Source organism: Mytilus californianus, unplaced genomic scaffold, assembly GCF_021869535.1.
Source record: "Mytilus californianus isolate M0D057914Y unplaced genomic scaffold, xbMytCali1.0.p SCAF_2, whole genome shotgun sequence".
Taxonomy (NCBI): Eukaryota; Metazoa; Mollusca; class Bivalvia; order Mytilida; family Mytilidae; genus Mytilus; species Mytilus californianus.
In genome coordinates, this window is record NW_026262668.1 from 83,298,913 (window position 1) to 83,319,210 (window position 20,298).

Below are 20,298 nucleotides of genomic sequence, written 5' to 3' on the forward strand. Positions count from 1 at the left end.
CCAGTGGTAGAAGTACTAGGACACATGACACTTACCCAAGTATAGGATGATGGTATGGTAATGGTGGAGGCCAGTGGTAAAAGTACTAGGACACATGACACTTACACAAGTATAGGATGATGATATGGTGATGATGGAGGCCAGTGGTAGAAGTACAAGGACACATGACACTTACCCATGTATAGGATGATGATATGGTAATGGTGGAGGCCAGTGGTAGGAATACTAGGACACATGACTCTTACCCATGTATAGGATGATGATATGGTAATGGTGGAGGCCAGTGATAGAAGTACTAGGACACATGACACTTACCCATGAATAGGATGATGATATGGTGATGGTGGAGGCCAGTGGTAGGAATACTAGAACACATGACAGTAACCCATCTATAGGATGATGATATTGTAATGGTGGAGGCCAGTGGTAGGAATACTAGAACACATGACACTTACCCATGTATAGGATGATAGTATGGTAATGGTGGAGGCCAGTGGTAGAAGTACTAGGACACATGACAATTACCCAAGTATAGTATGATGGTATGGTGATGGTGGAGGCCAGTGGTAGAAGAACTAGGACACATGACAATTACCCATGTATAGGATGATGATATGGTGATGGTGGAGGCCAGTGGTAGAAGTACTAGGACACATGACACTTACCCGTGTATAGGATGATATGGTAATGGTGGAGGCCAGTGGTAGAAGTACTAGGACACATGACACTTACCCAAGTATAGGATGATGGTATGGTAATGGTGGAGGCCAGTGGTAGAAGTACTAGGACACATGACACTTACACAAGTATAGGATGATGATATGGTGATGATGGAGGCCAGTGGTAGAAGTACAAGGACACATGACACTTACCCATGTATAGGATGATGATATGGTGATGGTGGAGGCCAGTGGTAGAAGTACTAGGACACATGACACTTACCCATGTATAGGATGATGATATGGTGATGGTGGAGGCCAGTGGTAGAAGTACTAGGACACATGACACTTACCCATGTATAGGATGATGATATGGTGATAGTGGAGGCCAGTGGTAGAAGTACTAGGACACATGACACTTACCCATGTATATGATGATGATATGGTGATGGTGGAGGCCAGTGGTAGAAGTACTAGAACACATGACACTTACACAAGTATAGGATGATGATATGGTGGAGGCCAGAGGTAGAAGTACTAGGACACATGACACTTACCCATGTATAGGATGATGATATGGTGATGGTGGAGGTCAGTGGTAGAAGTACTAGGACACATGACACTTACCCATGTATAGGATGATGATATGGTGATGGTGGAGGCAAGTGGTAGAAGTACAAGGACACATGACACTTACCCATGTATAGGATGATGGTATGGTGATGGTGTAAGCGTACTTTCAATCAGCTGTGTATTTATTCCGAGTAACTTTTTTTCACTAGAGAATATTGGATGTAAATAGTGTGAAAGCGTCGATCTTGATATCGTTGTTTTGTTTATTTTAGACCGGATTATTGTTTACATAAATAAATGGGTTAAAATTAAAATGATTTTCAAGGAACCAGTTTAATTAATCTGAGTCAATCCAGTAAATAATATTGATGATGATGAGGAAGATATTTTTATAACTCAAAATACTTTATCAATGATCAGGACATTGAACTTGATATAAACCAAATTTAAAGAGCAGATTTGTTCTTACATAAAGTTTCAATTATAGAAGCATCCTTTGATATTGACATAGAAGATATGATTTATATCCAAGTCGACAGAAAAGCAAATACACAGAAAAACTTCGGCAATCCAATAAATATAAATATCACAATTAGTGATTTTTTAAAAGCATATGATTTTATAGATTTGCATAGAAAATTTATTTAAATCTTATTCGTTAATAAGCATTATTGTGTTATTGTGTGTTCAAAATGAGTGCAATCATTCTGGTACAAAAACACTAGTGTGAACATTCCTTGGATGAAAACTCTCCACTTTTTACATAAATCAACTATGCAAGTTTCAAATACACTAAAAACTATTAAGCCACATTTTATATACATTTCCCTTTCAAAAAACGTTTTTTAGAACCTTATAATGACTGGTGGATGTTTTACACTGGACCCGGATAAAAAAAACCTAGTGAATTTTTGTTGGTGGATAAAAATCACTGGGGATTTTCTTCCTCCAGATAAAGTACACTGGCGGAATCAAACCACTGTTACAATGGTGGGGGGCAGTGGTAGGAGTACTAGGACACATGACACTTACCCACGTATAGGATGATAGTATGGTGATGGTGGAGGCCAGTGGTAGGAGTACTAGGACACATGACACTTACACAAGTATAGGATGATGGTATGGTGATGATGGAGGCCAGTGGTAGGAATACTAGGACACATGACACTTACCCATGTATAAGATGATGATATGGTGATGGTGGAGGCCAGTGGTAGGAATACTAGGACACATGTCACTTTCCCATATATATGATGATGATATGGTGATGGTGGAGGTCAGTGGTAGGAATACTAGGACACATGACACTTTCCCATATATAGGATGATGATATGGTGATGATGGAGGCCAGTGGTAGGAATACTAGGATACATGACACTTACCCAAGTATAGGATGATGATATGGTGATGGTGGAGGCTAGTGGTAGGAATACTAGGACACATGACACTTACCCATGTATAGGATGATGATATGGTGATGGTGGAGGCCAGTTGTATCTCCCTTCCAGAGTTCCAGAATTCAATGGTATAGGAGCATTGACTGGGTAAGGTAATTGGTATGGTAGGTTGAAACCTGAAATATATAATCATACATGAATGCATTGTTTTAATTTAAAATAATGACTTGACAAAAATCAGGTTAATATTAGTACTCAATACTAGATCCAGTCTACTTAGAATTAGGCTACAGCATTCAAATTGAATATCTTGATTTTATCCTCAGTGTTTATAAATGAGTTCTCAAAGTTCTAGGACACACATTTTTTTTTTCTTCAATAAGAAACAGTTAAATTGATTATATTGATTAAAAGAACTTTTTACCAACTTTTTAATACCACGTGAGAAATTTTTCTTTACGTTTTTCTAGATTTTTTTTTCATAAAAAAATAAATGGGGAATGTGTCGGACACAGATGATGCCCCCACTTGCATATGATGGTATAAAGGGACATAACTCAAGAACTGTAAAAGTGACGTTACCCTAATTCGCACTTGATCTGTGTTTTGGGGTAATAAGCATTGTGTAAAAGTTTCATAACATTTGGTTGAGGCAAACTTTAGTTAGAGAACAGAAACAAAAAATTCAGCAATTTTTCCATTTGTAAAGGGGCATAACTCTAGAATGGTAGGCAAACTTATGTAAGAGAATGGAAACGAAAAATTTTGCAATTTTTCCATTTGTAAAGGAGAATAACTCTAGAAAGGTAAAAGTGACGCCACCCGAATTCAAACTGATCTGTATTTTGTGGTAATAAGCATTATGTATAAGTTTCATAACATTTGGTTGAGGCAAACTAAAGTTAGAGAAAGGAAAAAAATTCAGGACATACGGACAGACAAGGGTAAAACTTAATGCCCTCTCCGCTACTGCATGGGCATTAAAAGCATCTTCACTAAAAGTCATGACCCCTTCCTTCCCATTTCAGACATGCACTTTTCAGATAGTTTGGCAACAGTGTTTTTATGGGACAATTTTTTTTCTTCCATATAAGTAGCAATTCAAGCAAAAAAAGTCAATGTTATATATAATTTGTTTGCCACATTAAGTATATCATGAAACACTTACTAAATTTTTGCTCATTTTTTATGGCTGTACAGTGACCTATAGTTGTTTAACTTCTATGTCATTTTGGTCTATGGTGGAGATTTGTCACTTTGGTAATCATACCACAACTTCTTACGTTTATATTGAGAGTTTTTAAGGAAATGTAACACTTGGCCAAGGAAAATGAAGACGATAATATGATTTAGACTTTGATCTTAATTGTAACCCTTACAAATCAATAAATATCTAAGGAACTATAAGTTAGTCATGGAAAACATTTCAGGCTGAGACTCTCTTACCAAACTTTTTTGAATTGTTTAACATTCTGTTATGTCTGGGATTTTTATAGCTGATTATAGAGTATGGGTTTTGTTCATTGTGTCAGCTGTACAGCGACATAAAGTTGCTGTTTACCTGAATAAGGAGATTCAAACAAGCCATTTCTAGGATCAATTAGAGGAGGAAAGCCGAAATATGATGGAGGGAACCTAGGATCCCTAAGGTCTCGTGGATCACGTGTATCTACATTTGGTGGGTGTGGTGTTGGTCCAACACCTCGATCAACTGTCTCAATCTCAGTTTCACGACTCTTTGTGGTTGTGGTGGGTTCTTCGTCAACTCTAGTCAGGTGACAGCTTGGCGGGCGGCTAGCCAACAATGTTCTCCTAGACTTCTGTAGTGTATCTGCTGTAAGATAAAGAGTATATAAATATCTTTGATAACATGCAGTATGTCAAGTAAACATTGTCTCTTTATACAAGTTGTCATTAATTTCCTCAAAACATGCAAGATCAGTGTTCCAGCCAATAGAATATTTGGGACAAAATATCCTGATGACATTTGTGTATTATGCATTCATCATGATTTCAGAGGAGGTTTTGGTGTTGAGATGTTTCATGTTACTTGAGTTTGGTGTTTATTCTCTTACATAAGAAGTTTGCAAATATGTATTTTCACGAGGATTTAAATAACTGTTTACATCTATCAATCAAAAAATCCAAAATATTACAAACTTTATGGGAGATATTCTGCAAAATATGGGATATGTACCAGTATTCTGATATTGTAAAAATGCACACAACTTTTATTACAGGCTAAATTACTCCATCATTACAGGAAAGATGAACCACCTTGGTCTTGATCAGAGTCTATCTTTCAAACTCAAATATATTAAGTTCACCTCTTATAATGTTGCATTGATTTTTTGAAAAATAGATTCTGTTTCACAACATTTTTAAGGAACAATTGTGCCACCTCCACTTAAAAGGACATTTAGTATATGTTAGTAATATAGACTGACCTCTGTTGAGAGAGCAATACAGGTAGTTAATTAGATTAGAATTGAGAATGGAAACGGAGAATGTGATAGAGACAAAAACCCGACCAAAGAGCAGAAACAGCCCAAGGCCACAAATTGGTCTTCAATGCAGGAAGAAAATCCCACACCCTGAGGCGGTCTTCAGCTGGCCTTAAAACCATTATCGGACTAGTTCAGCAAAATGGATGCCACACTTAACTCCTAAACATAAATGAACCAAAATTTAAAAACACATGCAAGACTAACAAAGGCCAGACGTTCCTGACTCGGGACAGGTGCAAAAATGCAGAGTGGTTAAACATGTTTTGTGAGATCTCAACCCTCCCCTATACCTCTAGCCAATGTGTAATAAACCAATGCACAGCAAAATGCACAGTAAAACGCGGTTTAAAAGAATTCTGAGTTCGATGTTAGAATAGGTAACAGAAGAAACTAGCAAATTACATAATTTGGGTTAAGATATTCTCAAAAATTGAATGTCCAAAATTTCAATTTTTACAATCATTTAAAGAAGTACTAATGAAGTACACTTAAATAGAGATCTGTAAATCCACTCTACATCCTTTCTTCAGCAGTCTGCTAAAAGTTTTTATAATTATGACATGAAATGCCACTGCCATCATTTATCATTCATAATCAAAATCTAAATACACAGGGGGAAAATCAGGAAAAAAAAATATATCTAGAAACTTGATGATGCCTTATTTTCTTCAAATAAAATGTCTATATCCTATATTTAACAGTAGGTTAAATAATAATAGTAAAAGTATTTATGTATAGTAGTTACAATTAGTAAAACTGATGAATAAATTAATTAACAATGTATGTAAATAATGGTTGTCAATCACTTTTTATTAAAAGATTTTGAATCAGAATACAGAAGGCCTTCATTAAAAATATTTCGTTGCTTTTGTCCCACTAATCAAATTGTGTATATATATGTGAGTAAATATATTATTTTAAGTAGAACACTGTAAATCATTAAAAAAAACATGGTTGGCGAATTGCTCAGTTTAAGGGAATTTTTTGTTGTTGTATATATGACAGATCAGCAGCTTATTTGCATTCAGAACTTGCCCCATTTATTACTCAGATATTATTTGCCGTTTCTTTCTAACAGTGTTGAAGTTTTTTGTTTTTTTTATAGAAGGCTAAAATATGCTGTGTTTTAAATTGTATTAATGAATAAGAAAAGTCATATAATCCCAATAGGAGGACTTAGTAACAGCCCTGGTTAAAAGCACTACCTTTTTTTTTCTTTCTTTAAACATTTTTTAAGGTAGCTCTTAATACAATTTTAAAGCTTTCTACCTGGGGTATTTAAAGTAAGAAAAAAATTCTTTCACTGAAAAAAAACAGACATTTCTAATCTTGTTATTCAATCTAAATTAAACTTTTAATGCATGAATCATATTTAAATTTTTTGCCAATTCAAATTTTTCTAATTCAGATGTCATTTAAACATGTTTTTGTACTATGAACTTAATCAAGAACGCCATCTAAAATTAACATGAAAATATTAAAATTCTGAGCAAAACATATTGTAATTAATCTTTGCACAGTAAAGATTATAGTGAATTTGTAATTGACAAAAAAATAAAACCGTCAAGGACAGCTAAGGTAAGATAAATAGAGGAGTTCAATGGCACTTTACCTTACAAGATTGTGTTAAATTTCTTCTTGTGGGATTAATGGTGGGGACAAACCAACCTATCATGAGCCAAGCGTTGTAATATTTATGTATTATTCTGATATGACATCAAACATTGAATATCTTCAGTACAACATTGAGAGAAGTCTTTATAACAATTGTCATAAGAAGCCTTCAAGCAATATTAGATCAACATATATTTTAAATATCAACCCTCCTCAACTGTTAGAAATATTGTTGTTGTTCGAAGAAGTATAAATACCTACTTGGGCTTTACCACACTTCAGTACATATAAATAGGGTGTCATGTCACTTTGCTTGGTGAATTTGTTTTTATAATACCTGGAGAATCTGGATAGACCTAATAAATGCTTCCTTACTTCATGATTGGAAGAAATTTCAGATGTAAATACAGTTTACTTACACACAAATTTTTAACTAAATACAAATACTGAAGGTGTGTATGTCATTATATCATTTGTTAGATATAGCAATTGGCCTAGAACACATAACTATGGCCTACAATGTATATGTATATAAAAGGAGATATGCCGGGATATGGTTTTATGAGATAAAATCCCAACTACAGGACAAAAACTAAAAAAAGACATACGGAGGTCAATTAATAGTTTTCAACAATAAAGAAAAGACTACATACCAAAAATCAAGTTCTGAATTGATCCTACTTTAGAATGACTAGTTGTGAATATATATAAGCAAAGATTGGCCAAAACACCATATTCTTTTATGGACAAAGACATTAAAGTATAAATAACAAGATATCAATTGTGAACTATTGCTAACTACATGATTCCCCATTATAAGTATTCAGAAATCTGGAACGTGAATAGTGATGGATGTGAAAATGCATCACAAGTACAGAATGCTCACAAGAAACTTGTTACAAAACTTCTGGAAGCTTTAATCTGTAATACCTGAGAAAAATGTGACAATAATTTCAAACATTGGCAATATGTGTAAGTATATAGGTATTTCAAAAGTAAAATAAGCAATGAGAGTTAAAACCCACCACAAGGATAAGAATGCTCAGTGTCTTGAAGCTTGATACCAAATTTCAGGAAGTTATGATTTGTACTTCATGAAAAAAAAGGATGGATGGATGGATAGATGGTAGGAAAACCAATGGATGGATGGAAGGACAACTCATAAATGGATGGATGAACAGACAGGCAGATGTCAAGCAGTTTACCCTTTAGGGTGGGCTATAATAACAAGACATAGCTCTTGATTTAAAACAGGAATTGAGTGTTGTGATTTGTGGGATACCAATTGTCCTGGATTTCATGGGTATGCAGGTGAACTACATATTTGAACATTCAACAAACTACAAAATATCTATAGGTTTGTATTCAGACTTTAGCAAAACCATGAAATCAAATATCCACAAAATACAAATTTTTCCTCAATCCATGAAAATTGGTACCCACAAAAATAACTGAATCCACAGCATACAAATCAACCCCTTCTGTCATTTCTTTATTTATTTCATTTGAATACATTATAAATGTACTAGTAAAGCTCCCCATCAAGTTAAAGCCAGGTAAATGTGGAGGTACAACCAGATGCCTAGATCTTGTTTCCCAATTAATTCAAAAATGCATCAAATGCAACAAATTGCACTTTCTTCAGCGCAATAAAATGCAGAGATGCATATCAGACAGTAATAGCATGTAACATCAATTAATTTGACATTAAATACACAGACTTGGATAACACATTTCTTCAGGGTTTTGTTCTGTACATAAGAATAGATTTTATGAGTAACTTTTCAGTGTTGATTTTTATTACTCATACAATTGTGTTTATGACAGATAATTGTTTTTCACAACAATCATTGTTTTGGGAATTTTCTGTTCATGTAAATAATCATGCACATCTTTTTTTTAATTTCCAATGCAAACTTTAAAAAAAAAATTGCAAAATACTGAATTTCAATTATCTGGTTAAAAAAGAAAGATGTCAGGTACGAAAGTGATGCAATCATGCAATCAGGGAACTTTAATTCAGTGCACACCTGTACACTGTCATAGAGACAAAACTTATGAGGACCTTATATTAAGCTAAGTTTTCAAATCAGCCTATTTCGGAAAACATTTAGACCAAGGATTGAATTTACTGCTGCTATTCTTATATGATATCATCGTTTATATTATGATGAAAATAGAAAATTCATTCAATGAAGCATACCAATAATCTAACACTTTATCTCTCACAGAATGATGGTTCAGTACAAAGACCTATGGTTACATTGACACGTCAACAGCCAAATATATTCCTAAAAAAAATTTCACAGATTTAGTCATGTGTAGCCTAAAAACCTGTGTGTCTAGTCTTCAAGGTTTTCCAGTCTTATTAAGATTCAGATTAATTGACCAATTGCTGGAAATATTTGATCATGTGTAAGGTTAGTGGTGGCAATACATTATTTAGCTAGACCGATTTTAACAGTGGTCAAAAGAAGTGCTAAAATAATTCATAGGTGCTAGTAAATTGTATAAAACCAATTTATCAACCATCTAATTTTCCATACATCTTTCAATGCATAAAGATGGACCAGAGACAAGGGAGGGACTGCTTACGGAACATAGAAATCCTTTAGATTAATCATCCAACTAATGGTTTTTCCTTTAGATTAACCCTTAATTGTAGAAAAAAAAACTAATGGCCTCATTTATGTGCAAAACAACAAATGAAAAACAAATATGATATCCAGCAACCAGCGACAACCACTGCATAACAGACTCCTGACATGGACAGACACATACAGAATGTTGCAGGGTTAAACATTTTTACACATGCCAAACCCTCCTCCTAACCTGGGACAATGGTGTAACAGCACAACAAAAGAACAGATTATAAAATTCAGTTTGAATATGATTACTTAACCTTTATATTCATAGATGCAACAACAACATTCCATTAGAAATCAATCTCTACCCTCAACCTCCTTCCCCCACAAAAGTAGAAATAGATGGTTACTGTATAGGTTGAACACCATGCATAAAGTAATGGGTTCTAGTAACTTTTAGTACCAATTAAAAAAAGAAAGCCTGTAAGATCATACTGCTTTTGTACAATATGATTAATTTTAGAATGATTAATTTCCAATGGGAAATATTTCATATTCCATGCATGTTAAGGATGACATTAAATACAAAAAAAAATCCTTATTCCACCTTATTTATAGACTTAAGAATAAACAAGCATTCTGTGAGTATTGCATGGCAATACATACTCCCCTACCGGTTAAAAATTCATTGTACTGGAACACAATGCTAACTTGATCTATAACTTGTCATGGTGTAAACTATATAACAAATATCAAGTCAATATCTTCAAGCATGACAAAAAAAAGTGTGGAAAACTGATTATTTGAGTGAATTTCTAAGTCCAAGGACCATAATTTTATAACTCTTCACAAAATCTTCAGACCAGAACAAAATTCAAACTTGATCTGTTACTTGTCAAGATAAAACTATATACCAATTATTAACCCTATATCTTCAAGCATGACGAAAAAAAGTGCGGAAAACTGGTTATTTGAGTGAATTTTCTAAGTCCAAGGACCATAACTCTGAACAAAATCATCAGACCAGAACAAAATTCGAACTTGATCTGTAACTGGTGATGATAAAACTATTTATACCAATTATTAAATCAATATCTTCATGCATGGCAAAAAAAGTGCAGAAAACTGATTATTTGAGTGCGGAAAACTGATTATTTGAGTGAATTTTCTAAGTCCAAGGACCATAACTCTGGACAAAATCATCAAACCGGAATAATATTTAAACATGATCAGTAACTTGTCATAATAAAACTATACACCAAATATCAAATCCATATCTTCAAGCATAAAGAAAAAAAGTGTGGAAAACTGTCCATGGGACATAGATGATGCCTGAGCTTGCATATAACGTTATAAAGAGACATAACTCAACAACAATAAAAGTGACGCTACCCAAGTTCATACTTGATCTGAGTTTTGTGGTAATAAGCATTGTGTATAAGTTTCATAACATTTGGTGGAGGCAAACTTAAGTTAGAGAATGGAAACGAAAAATTCAGCAATTTTTCCATTTGTAAAGGGGCATAACTCTTAAAAGGTAAAGTGAGGCCACCAAATTCAAACTTGATCTGTGTTTTCTTATAATAAGCATTGTGAATAAGTTTCATAACATTTGGTTGAGGCAAACTAAAGTTAAGAGAACAGAAACCGATTTCAGGACATACAGACGTACGGACGGACGTACTGACGGATAAGGGTAAAACTTAATGCCCCCTCCGCTATGGTAGGGGCATAAAAATGAAATAAAGAGGTCAATCAATCATGAATGGCTGCCTCATTAACCACTTTGATAACTGTGGTTATTTTCAGAGCTAATACATGAAGCTCTAATTTCCTTACAGCCATTCTGAAAACACTCCCTAAGTATAAACACCTCTCCCCATCTTTAAAAAAATGTTATACAAACAAACCAGGTTCACCATCATTGAAACAGCCATTTCCTGTCTAAAGAAATGTAATAATCACTTTCTTTATGTTTTTGTAAAGAATTATTAAGATATTTCCCTCCCTTTTATTAAAATAACATATGTCTATTTTATGGCATTTTTATAGGCTTCATGTGTTTGTTATTATGTTCTACTAGGAAGTAAGGCTATTACACTAAATACCTTAATTTCAACATGGAAGTGTGTGAAAACATCCTGTCATTCTAAATTTTTTCAGGATATCATTGCAGCTGTGTTCACTTTTTGTACTCAATGTGGCATTTTTAGAAAAAATCATAAATTCCAGAAAAAATCATAATTTCATAATGAGCATTTCAGGATATGGATTGACCACAAAAAATGTTATCTCTGTTGAAAATTTTGCTAGATTTGCCTAATATCTTCATTCTGCCAAAAATGGAGAAAACTTTAAAGAAATTCCATAACAGGTGTAGTCCAAGATTTCTTGGATATGTGACCACCTGTTAGGGCCAACTGTAGTATATTAGATAACTCTAAAGTCAGAAGGCCTGTGGACATGTTTAAAGGTCAGCAGTAGTCTGAGATGGCTCTGACATGATGACAGCCTGTTTTGGGGAACTTGTTGGGTCAGTGTCAGCTTGCTTTATTTGGGCGACTTGTTGGTGCCACTGGAAGACTTGAATTAAATGTTTATTGACTTTTTATTATGTGGATATCTTGGAATTATTAAGTGCTATGTACTGTGTTAATGTCTGAGTGACATAAACCTCACATATTCGTTAATTGATAACTTATTTCACAGTGTCATGTACATGGAAGTCCTGTTACCAGCCTAGAATATGACAGAATGACAAGGTAACTGAACTATCTTGTTTAGGTCAGTTGGTCCATTCTTCAACATATACAGGATGCCCAAAGGCAAGCTGTCTCCATATGTCACTGACAATATTTAAGACACTTAGTTCTCTATTTTCCCATGCAATGTATTATTTTCAAAGACTCAAAATTTAAAAAGAGGAACATTGCAGTCCATTTTAATGAACAGTTTGAAAATATGATATATTTGTTTACTAGTAATTGTAATAATTTAAGTCCTTTCAGTAATTTTTACACCATTATTAAATCATCTCTCCTTCATTATTTAAATTTATAGTATTGCGTTGTGAAAGCTTTATAGAGTGGAAACAATTTCTGAATACCTTAAAAATATTATTTGAAAAGAGATCTAGAGCAAATAAAAATTGTGCAATTGAATTATTACTAAGTTGCACTTATAAAACCACAACTGTTTTTGATCAGGAACAGTGTTTTTGTCTAAATTTTTAAACGGACCTCTTTCATTTTCATTTTCTTTCTTCATCGTTTAATGTATGCAATATAGGTTATTTTAAGTTCAGTTGGTAAGTGTTTAATCTATTTCCAATGCTCATTTTGGAATAATATCATATTTGACTTTCTTAAAAACATGTGTTGTTAATTTGACCTGCATATAAGATATTCTATATTCCCATGCATTTATATTAGGGATTTACATAACAAGGTAAACCTATATATGGCAGTCTTGTTATAATTGATTTTAACAATCAAAAGCCTTGATACACTGTTCACAGCAATGCACAGCAACAATTTCTAAACATGATCAGCTTTGTAATTCAACAAAGTATATATATTCATCATAGATCTATACCAGGATTAAACTTTTATATGCCAATCACCAGACGTGTGTTTCATCATGAGTGATGCTTGAATCAAACAGTTAAAAAGGCCAAATAAAGTAACAGTTGATTATAAGAATACTGTATTAGCAATGATTAGTTTAGACCAGTACTAGTATATGTAGTTATTCCATGTATTCAGGGGATTAAAGGTTCATAAAAACATGTTGTATGGGCCTTATACCACCAGCAGGTAACAACAGTCTGAGGTTGTTCTTCAAAATGAAGTAGAAAGAATTTAGTCAGTTGCAATATAAGTTAAGTAAACATGAGCTGAACTTGGACCATTAGGTGTATAGATGACATACTTCTGTTGTAATTCTCATATAAGATATACAACCTACTAAACTTTTAAAATATGTATTTTTATGTATATGTGATAAATATGCTTATTTAGGTTGGTGACTTATTTAATTCTACTATAGTGAGAAGTACTAATTTTATGGCATGTAGACATCTTACAATCTGTCAACATGACATAGTACCTTTAACACCATGGTGGAATTTTATTATACATCACACTCAATAATCATAGTACAAGGCTATATCTATGTTTCATAAAACTGAAAGTCTTGTAATTCTTGCATTTTTACTATCACAATACTTTTTGTGTATGTCTTATCTTTTTTTTTCTAATAAAAGAAGTTGGATTTTTATCTAGAAGTGTATTACTTGAATCTCCTTTTCGTGAGAGGTTTTTTTCTACATGACCAATAAATAATAACAGCACAGTCATAATCTGCTGTGTATTTTGTTCCATTAATTTTTAACAAACAATGAGGAATGGCATTGAACAGAGTACTTTTTCAAAGCACAAGACTGTGATAAATTGGTTAAAAACTTTTAATATTAACCAATTAGATCAGTTCTTTTAATTTATTTAACTTTGAATAATTACCAACTTCAATGGAGAACATTTTTCAATACCACATTTTCATTCCTAAAAATATGTTTTAAATCTACTCAGGACAAAAGTTCTTTGGATGTTTTAGATAAATTACACAATTTTGATGGTCAGTAGACTGTATGACTTTTGGACTCTTTACACTCCATTTAACTTCAACACAATCTTATCAAACAAAAGTTTTGCTGTTTAACAAAATGGTTGTTTGGAAAATCTGAATGCTAATTAATTTGCTGCAACTCATATAAGGCCTTCTTCTATAAAGAAGAGAAAGTGTGATGAGATGCTTAAAGCTCTAAATTTTCTCCTTGACAACTTCTATGTACATTTTGGCAATAAAGGTTATTGACATGTTGTAGCTTATCCATGGGCACTAAATGCGCCCATTTAATATAGCAGACTTGTTCCTATATTGTTACGAATCACAGTTTACAGTAAATAAAAACCATATTAATTCCTTTTAATTGATAAATTCAACAACCCTTACATATATCTTGGTGATATTTTTTGTTGAAAAAAACTGAATACTCTCGATATAATAGGGTAGGAATGCCCTTTACTGTCAGGCATCAATCGGTCATTTTCAGCTACCGTTAGCGTCAATTTGGTTAAAATTTTATCGTAAGTCGTCAAAATATCCTTATCGTGATTCATCAGAGGTCTCAAATAATTATCGTTACCTTTATCTTTGGAAAAAATTAAACCTGATTCATCAAAATCAGTCGATTTTTTTATCTTCTAAAAGATAGTGTACATTTTATTGTCATGCACCATAAATTACTGTTAACATCATTTGGCAAGAATTTTTACCGTTATTCGCCATGAAGGTACCCCCATTACGACCCTCATATAATGCAGAAAAAAGAAAAAGAACAGAGTTCCAATGTCCCCCACATTGCACATATTTTATCTATCCAATGTACAAGTGCAATAACTAAAAAAAAGCACTTTTTTTTTTCTATAAGACTTTTTATTAATATCTTAGAGAAATGAAGGCTTCAGAGCAAATGCAATGTGATTTCCATTATATAATTAATATTTCCAAGGGGCATAACTCGTTAAAAGTATTTGATCGGCACTGATTTTCGAACTCGTCAAAGACATTGATGATATGATATAAACCTATAATATAAATTTCATAAAAATCTGGCAAGAATTGTACATATAAGAGCGCTAATAAGGCAATTTTCCATATAATAATATTTCCAAGGGGCATAACTCTTTTAAAAATTTTTGATCTGCACTGATTTTCGATCTTGTCAAAGACATTGCTGATATAAACCTATGATTTAAGTTTCACAAAATTCTGGCAAGAATTCAACACATGAGAGCCCTAACAATGCAATTTTCCATACAATTAATGTTTCCAAGGGGCATAACTCTTTTAAAAATAATTGATCCGGACTGATTTTCGAACTTGTCCAAGACATTGCTGATATAAGCCTATGATATAAGTTTCATAAAAATCTGGCAAGAATTGTACACGTGAGAGCGCTACAAGACCGGACGGACGCCGGTATTTTTATGTTCCCCGCAACGCGTTGCACAGGGGACCACTAGCAGATACAATCTGTGTAAACTTATCAATCCTTTCAATAATCCTATACTCTAAAAGATTATCAATTTAACTGTATTAATATCTTTACATATTGTTTTATCAGTGCAAACATTGATTTTGATATCAATAAATTAAAGCATAACTTAATATAATTGTCATTCAGCTATGAACAGTTATGGTTGTGCATTCTGTCGATACTACTATTTTGGCATTGCACAAGTTCATGTTTTCCTGACTGTTTATGACGTTTTTACGCTAAATCCATTAGATGTGAACTGATTGATATTTTAGACTTTGATACATGAATTTTTATGCTCCCACCGTAGGCGATTGGGGCATTAAGTGTTACCCTTGACTGTCCGTCCCATTTTCGTTGCAAAGCTTAAGCGGGGGCGTTTGTATCCTCAGAAACATTATTCTTTTATTTATTATGTCCCTGCCACAGGCGACGGAGACATTAAGTGTTACCCTTGACCATCCATCTTTCGTCTTTCAACCCGTCCCATTTTCGTTGCAAAGCTGGAACGGGGGCATTAATGTCCTCAGACACATTCTTCTTTTATTTATTAGATGTTATTGGCTTTGAACTAGCTTTCAATAACTGCCAGTACTCTAAGGTTAGTACTTTGTGTCTTATAGTATTTTTGTTAGTTGTTATTATGTGTACTTTGTGTGGAATGAGTCTTTTTCAACAGATTTTTATAGTTTGTTCTTATGTTGTGCTGTTACACCACTGTCCCTGGTTAGGGAAGGGTTGGGTGCTGGCAATTATGTTTAACACCAAAGCATGCCATATGTGCCTGTTACAAGTCAGAAGCCTCTAATTCAGTGGATGATGCTGGTTATCATATATGTTTTTTTTTCAAATAAATTGGACCATAATTAGTCGTGTCTGGGTCTTTTATAGCTTGCTATGCAGTTGGAATTTTGCTCATTGTTGAAGGCCATCTGTGAACTATAGTTGCTAACTTCTACATCATTTGGTCTCTGGTAGAAAGTTGTCTCACTGACATTCATACCGCATCTTCTTATTTTTTATATTTAATGGCAAATTAAATTTTCCGATGATAATGATGGAAAGCTGTTACAGTAACATCCAGTTGCGAAATTTTCTGAAACAATGATGCTAAGTCAAATAAAGCTTTAGGTTATTATTTCAACTTGGGATTATTTTTAATTATGGAATTTGTCAAATACAATCTATAAAGTGATTATTTTCAAGAAAATTTTAAATTTCGCAATTTCTAGAGCCAAACATATTTGTGGACTTTTATTTTCTCCTTTTTCTTGTCCCTGAAAATGAACTATGTGCTTTTACATGCCAACGCAAAAAAGCATAGTCAAATAATTTTCTATCATTTAACCTTGAAGGTATATATTGAAATTCTAAAGAAGAATATCACAATATGTCATACTGACATGGTACCTATTACATGCTGGTTTAAAATATAACAGTCTTCAACTATCTCTTCACATCACTTATGTGATTAAGATTTTCCAAACTGTATTATAACCAGCTAAATTTGGGTTAAAACTTGCCAATTGAAATACTCAAGTAATAAATAAAAAAAAATGAAGTTTTCAACTGAGTTATGACAATTCTATTGGCTTTATATTTATAGGAAAGTATGATTACTAAAAATAACACCAGCATATCAATGAGCAAAAAACTTATTTGTATTCACTGATTATGACATTTTTGTTTGCTTCAGTATAAACAAAGAAATCAGTGAGAAATAAATGATGATTCAAAACATGATATCAAGATGAACTAGAGGCTCTAAAGGGCCTCAGTGTAGCTCACCTATATAGGTCTATAGTCATGTGAATCGCATAGTGTTATATGTCCACTTTTGACAAAAACGGAGATAGCTATTTATCTTACCTCCTATACATTTCTAGGAATATGATTGGTTAAAAGCAACCGTGTGGAGACTGTGTATATTCCATATTGGGTTAGTAGGCGGGGCTTATTTCAATACACGGTTAGCAGTGGTGTCCCTTTATAAATACAACACGGTGTTGAGGAAAAATCTTCAAGGTTTCAACAGATGAAGAAATTGATGATGAACGATTGAAATAAATTCATAAAACACTTTTAAAGCTAACAAATGTTATTGTTGGCATTTGTTTTTGGATAGACCAATGGAAGTATGTTCTTAATACTAAAGGTATTGAAAGACTTGATCACTTTGATAGGCCACTAGTCTAAATATCACATGTTAAGATAGTCAGTAAGATAAATTTGTTACATAGTGTGCTAGTGACCTAATACGATATGGGATCAGTAAATTCCATATGGGGTGAGAGCTTCGTTCGCTCTCACCCCATATGGAATTTACTGACCCCATATATATCGTATTAGGTCACTAGCACACTATGTACCTAATAATATCTGATATCCAAGTGCAATGGTCTATCTCACCATACAATTATAATACGAGATTTCTACACCCTATGAGTTTCTGTCAGAACTACATTGCTTTATCTCCACACTCCAATTGGCTTATTCATTTAGTTAGTTCAGAGAAAAATATTCAAATAGTGTTGTATCTCCACTATTTATCAGGTATTTTTGCTGTAAAATAATTATCTTAGTACATGTAGTACATGTGCTTAAATTGCTTGCATGGTTTGAACTCAATCGATGAGCAATTTTTAGCAAATCCAGCAGTCCAGAATTGGGGATACTACACAGTTAAAAAATCCTTGGTCTATCTCTAATAGAAATATTAAGATAAATTTCTAAAACAACATTGATTGTAGTGAAGTGTTTTATCTCCAGAAAAAGGGATGCTATATTTATCTAAGTAATGCTTGTCTATAAAAAAAACAATGAAACACTAAGAGTAACTCTTTATGTACTTAAATTTGATTCCTATATAACTTTTTATGTCTCGGTCAAATATCTATGACATTGCAGTTTTAAATTTTAATTTAAATTTTACCTCTATATTAACAAATTGGAAATACATCATTATAAGATTCACACGACCCTATGTGCATCTTCAACAATGAACACTCACCAAAATTGTGGACTAGAATAGTTTCTTTTGTTTTAATTTTGCTTAAAATGTTTTCTGTTGACAGTTTCTCTCTATCTTTTCTTTAGTTTTTGCCCAAATACAATAAACTGCTTCGCTGAGCGCAGCTGGATACGCCCGCAGAGGTCTAACCCTGAACAGTTGGGGCAAAAATGGACACAATATTCAAGCTTGATACAGGTCTGAATTTGGATTGTAATTAAATATTTGACATACATCTATCATAGGTTTCTGAATAAATGTAGTCAAAGAACTTGAAGTTGGTTATATGAATTGAATTTATATTCAATTAAAGATTTCTTGCTGTTGTGCAATACACTGTACTGTTGCGCAATACTTAGTAAATCTGTTGTCAGACAATAAACAAATAAAATTTATAAAATTCTAAAGGGAGCTTACATCAATAGATATAAACAGTTCACCAAAGTTTCATACAAATTGCTGAAAGCATTTTTGAGTTTTTGTCTGAAAACTGGAAAATCCCCCCTTTTTTAATGAATAAACCACATAATTCAGAAATGTAAAATCTAAAATTTATAAAATTCTAAAGGGAGCTTACATCAATAGATATCAACGTTTCATCAAAGTTTCATGAGAACCGCTGAAAGCATTTTTGAGTTATTGTCCAAAAACTGGAAAATCCCCCTTTTTTTTATGAATAAAACCCCATAACTCGGAAACGTAACATCTAAAATTTATAAAAATCCAAAGGGAGCTCATGTCAATAGATATAAACAATTAACCAAAATTTCTTGCAAGTTGGTGAAAGCATTCTCGAGTTATTGTCCGAAAACTGGAAAATCCCCCTTTTTTTAATGAATAAAACCCCAAACTCGGAAACGTAAAATCTAAAATTTATAAAAAACGAAAGGGAGCTCATGTCAATAGATATAAACAATTCACCAAAGTTTTAAGCAAATTGGTTAAAGCGTTTTTGAGTTAATGTCCGACATGTTGACGACGGACGGACGGACAGACGGACGGACAGACGGACAGACGGACGTACAACGGTATACCATAATACGTCCCGTAAACGGGCGTATAAAAAAAGGGTAAAAAAATTGTCAATAAAGGGTTATCTTTCCTATAAAAAGTCTACTAACAATTTTGACAAAATTTGACGCAATTGTAGATCTTGTCTTGCTGATCATTTTTCCTTTAAAAAGCGTCTATCTATCTTTTATAATTTTAAAAATAAAATGCTCCGCTGGGCCCAGCTTGATACAACCGCAGAGGTCGAACCCTGACCAGTTGGGGCAAGTATGGACACAACATTCAAGCTTGATACAGCACTGAATTATAATTGTGATTAAATATTTGACACAGCACAGGTTTCTGACACAGAATGAATGTGGTCTAAGAACTTAAGAATTTTTAATTTACCTTTTCAAACCATATCATTATTATTTGCTTTTATATATAAATCAGAAATAACCAATTTAAAATGGAAAATTTTAAAGAAAAAAAAATCCCCCCCCCCTCAATTTTTTTATCCCCCTTATGATTCATCACCCCCAAACTCAATCCCAGTCTTCCCTTTGTGGTATGGTACCTGCAGTACAAGTTCAGAGAGATCCATACACTTGAACACAAGTTATTGTCTGGAAACTAGAAAAATGCTTGTTTTTTTGCCCCTTTTTGGCCCCAAATTCCTAAACGTTTTGGCAATTACCCCCAAACTCAAACCCAGCTTTACCTTTGTGATATGGAACCTTGTAGTACAATTTCATAAAGATCCATACACTTACACACAAGTTATTGTCCTGAAACTAGAAAAAATTGTTTTTTACCCCTTTTTTGGCCCCTAATTCCTAAAATTTTGAAGCAATTACCCC

At 33.3% G+C, this 20,298-nt stretch overlaps 1 protein-coding gene and 1 long non-coding RNA gene across 12 annotated transcripts in view; one reads left to right on the forward strand and one right to left on the reverse strand.

Moving 5' to 3' along the window:
* LOC127728273 (transcriptional activator GLI3-like) overlaps window positions 1-20,298 on the reverse strand; it is a 140,615-nt gene that overhangs the window by 50,604 nt on the left and 69,713 nt on the right. For 4 of the 11 annotated variants that reach the window (XM_052235558.1, XM_052235560.1, XM_052235559.1 and 1 more), the window contains 2 exons: window positions 4,191-4,463; window positions 2,685-2,805 (listed from right to left, as the gene is read on the reverse strand). In XM_052235558.1, coding sequence (XP_052091518.1) covers window positions 2,685-2,805; window positions 4,191-4,463 — 394 coding nt within the window. The other 7 variants (XM_052235561.1, XM_052235562.1, XM_052235567.1 and 4 more) reach the window with 6 other exon arrangements.
* LOC127728368 (uncharacterized) overlaps window positions 1-20,298 on the forward strand; it is a 242,517-nt gene that overhangs the window by 12,433 nt on the left and 209,786 nt on the right. The gene's annotated exons all lie outside the window — the stretch shown is intronic.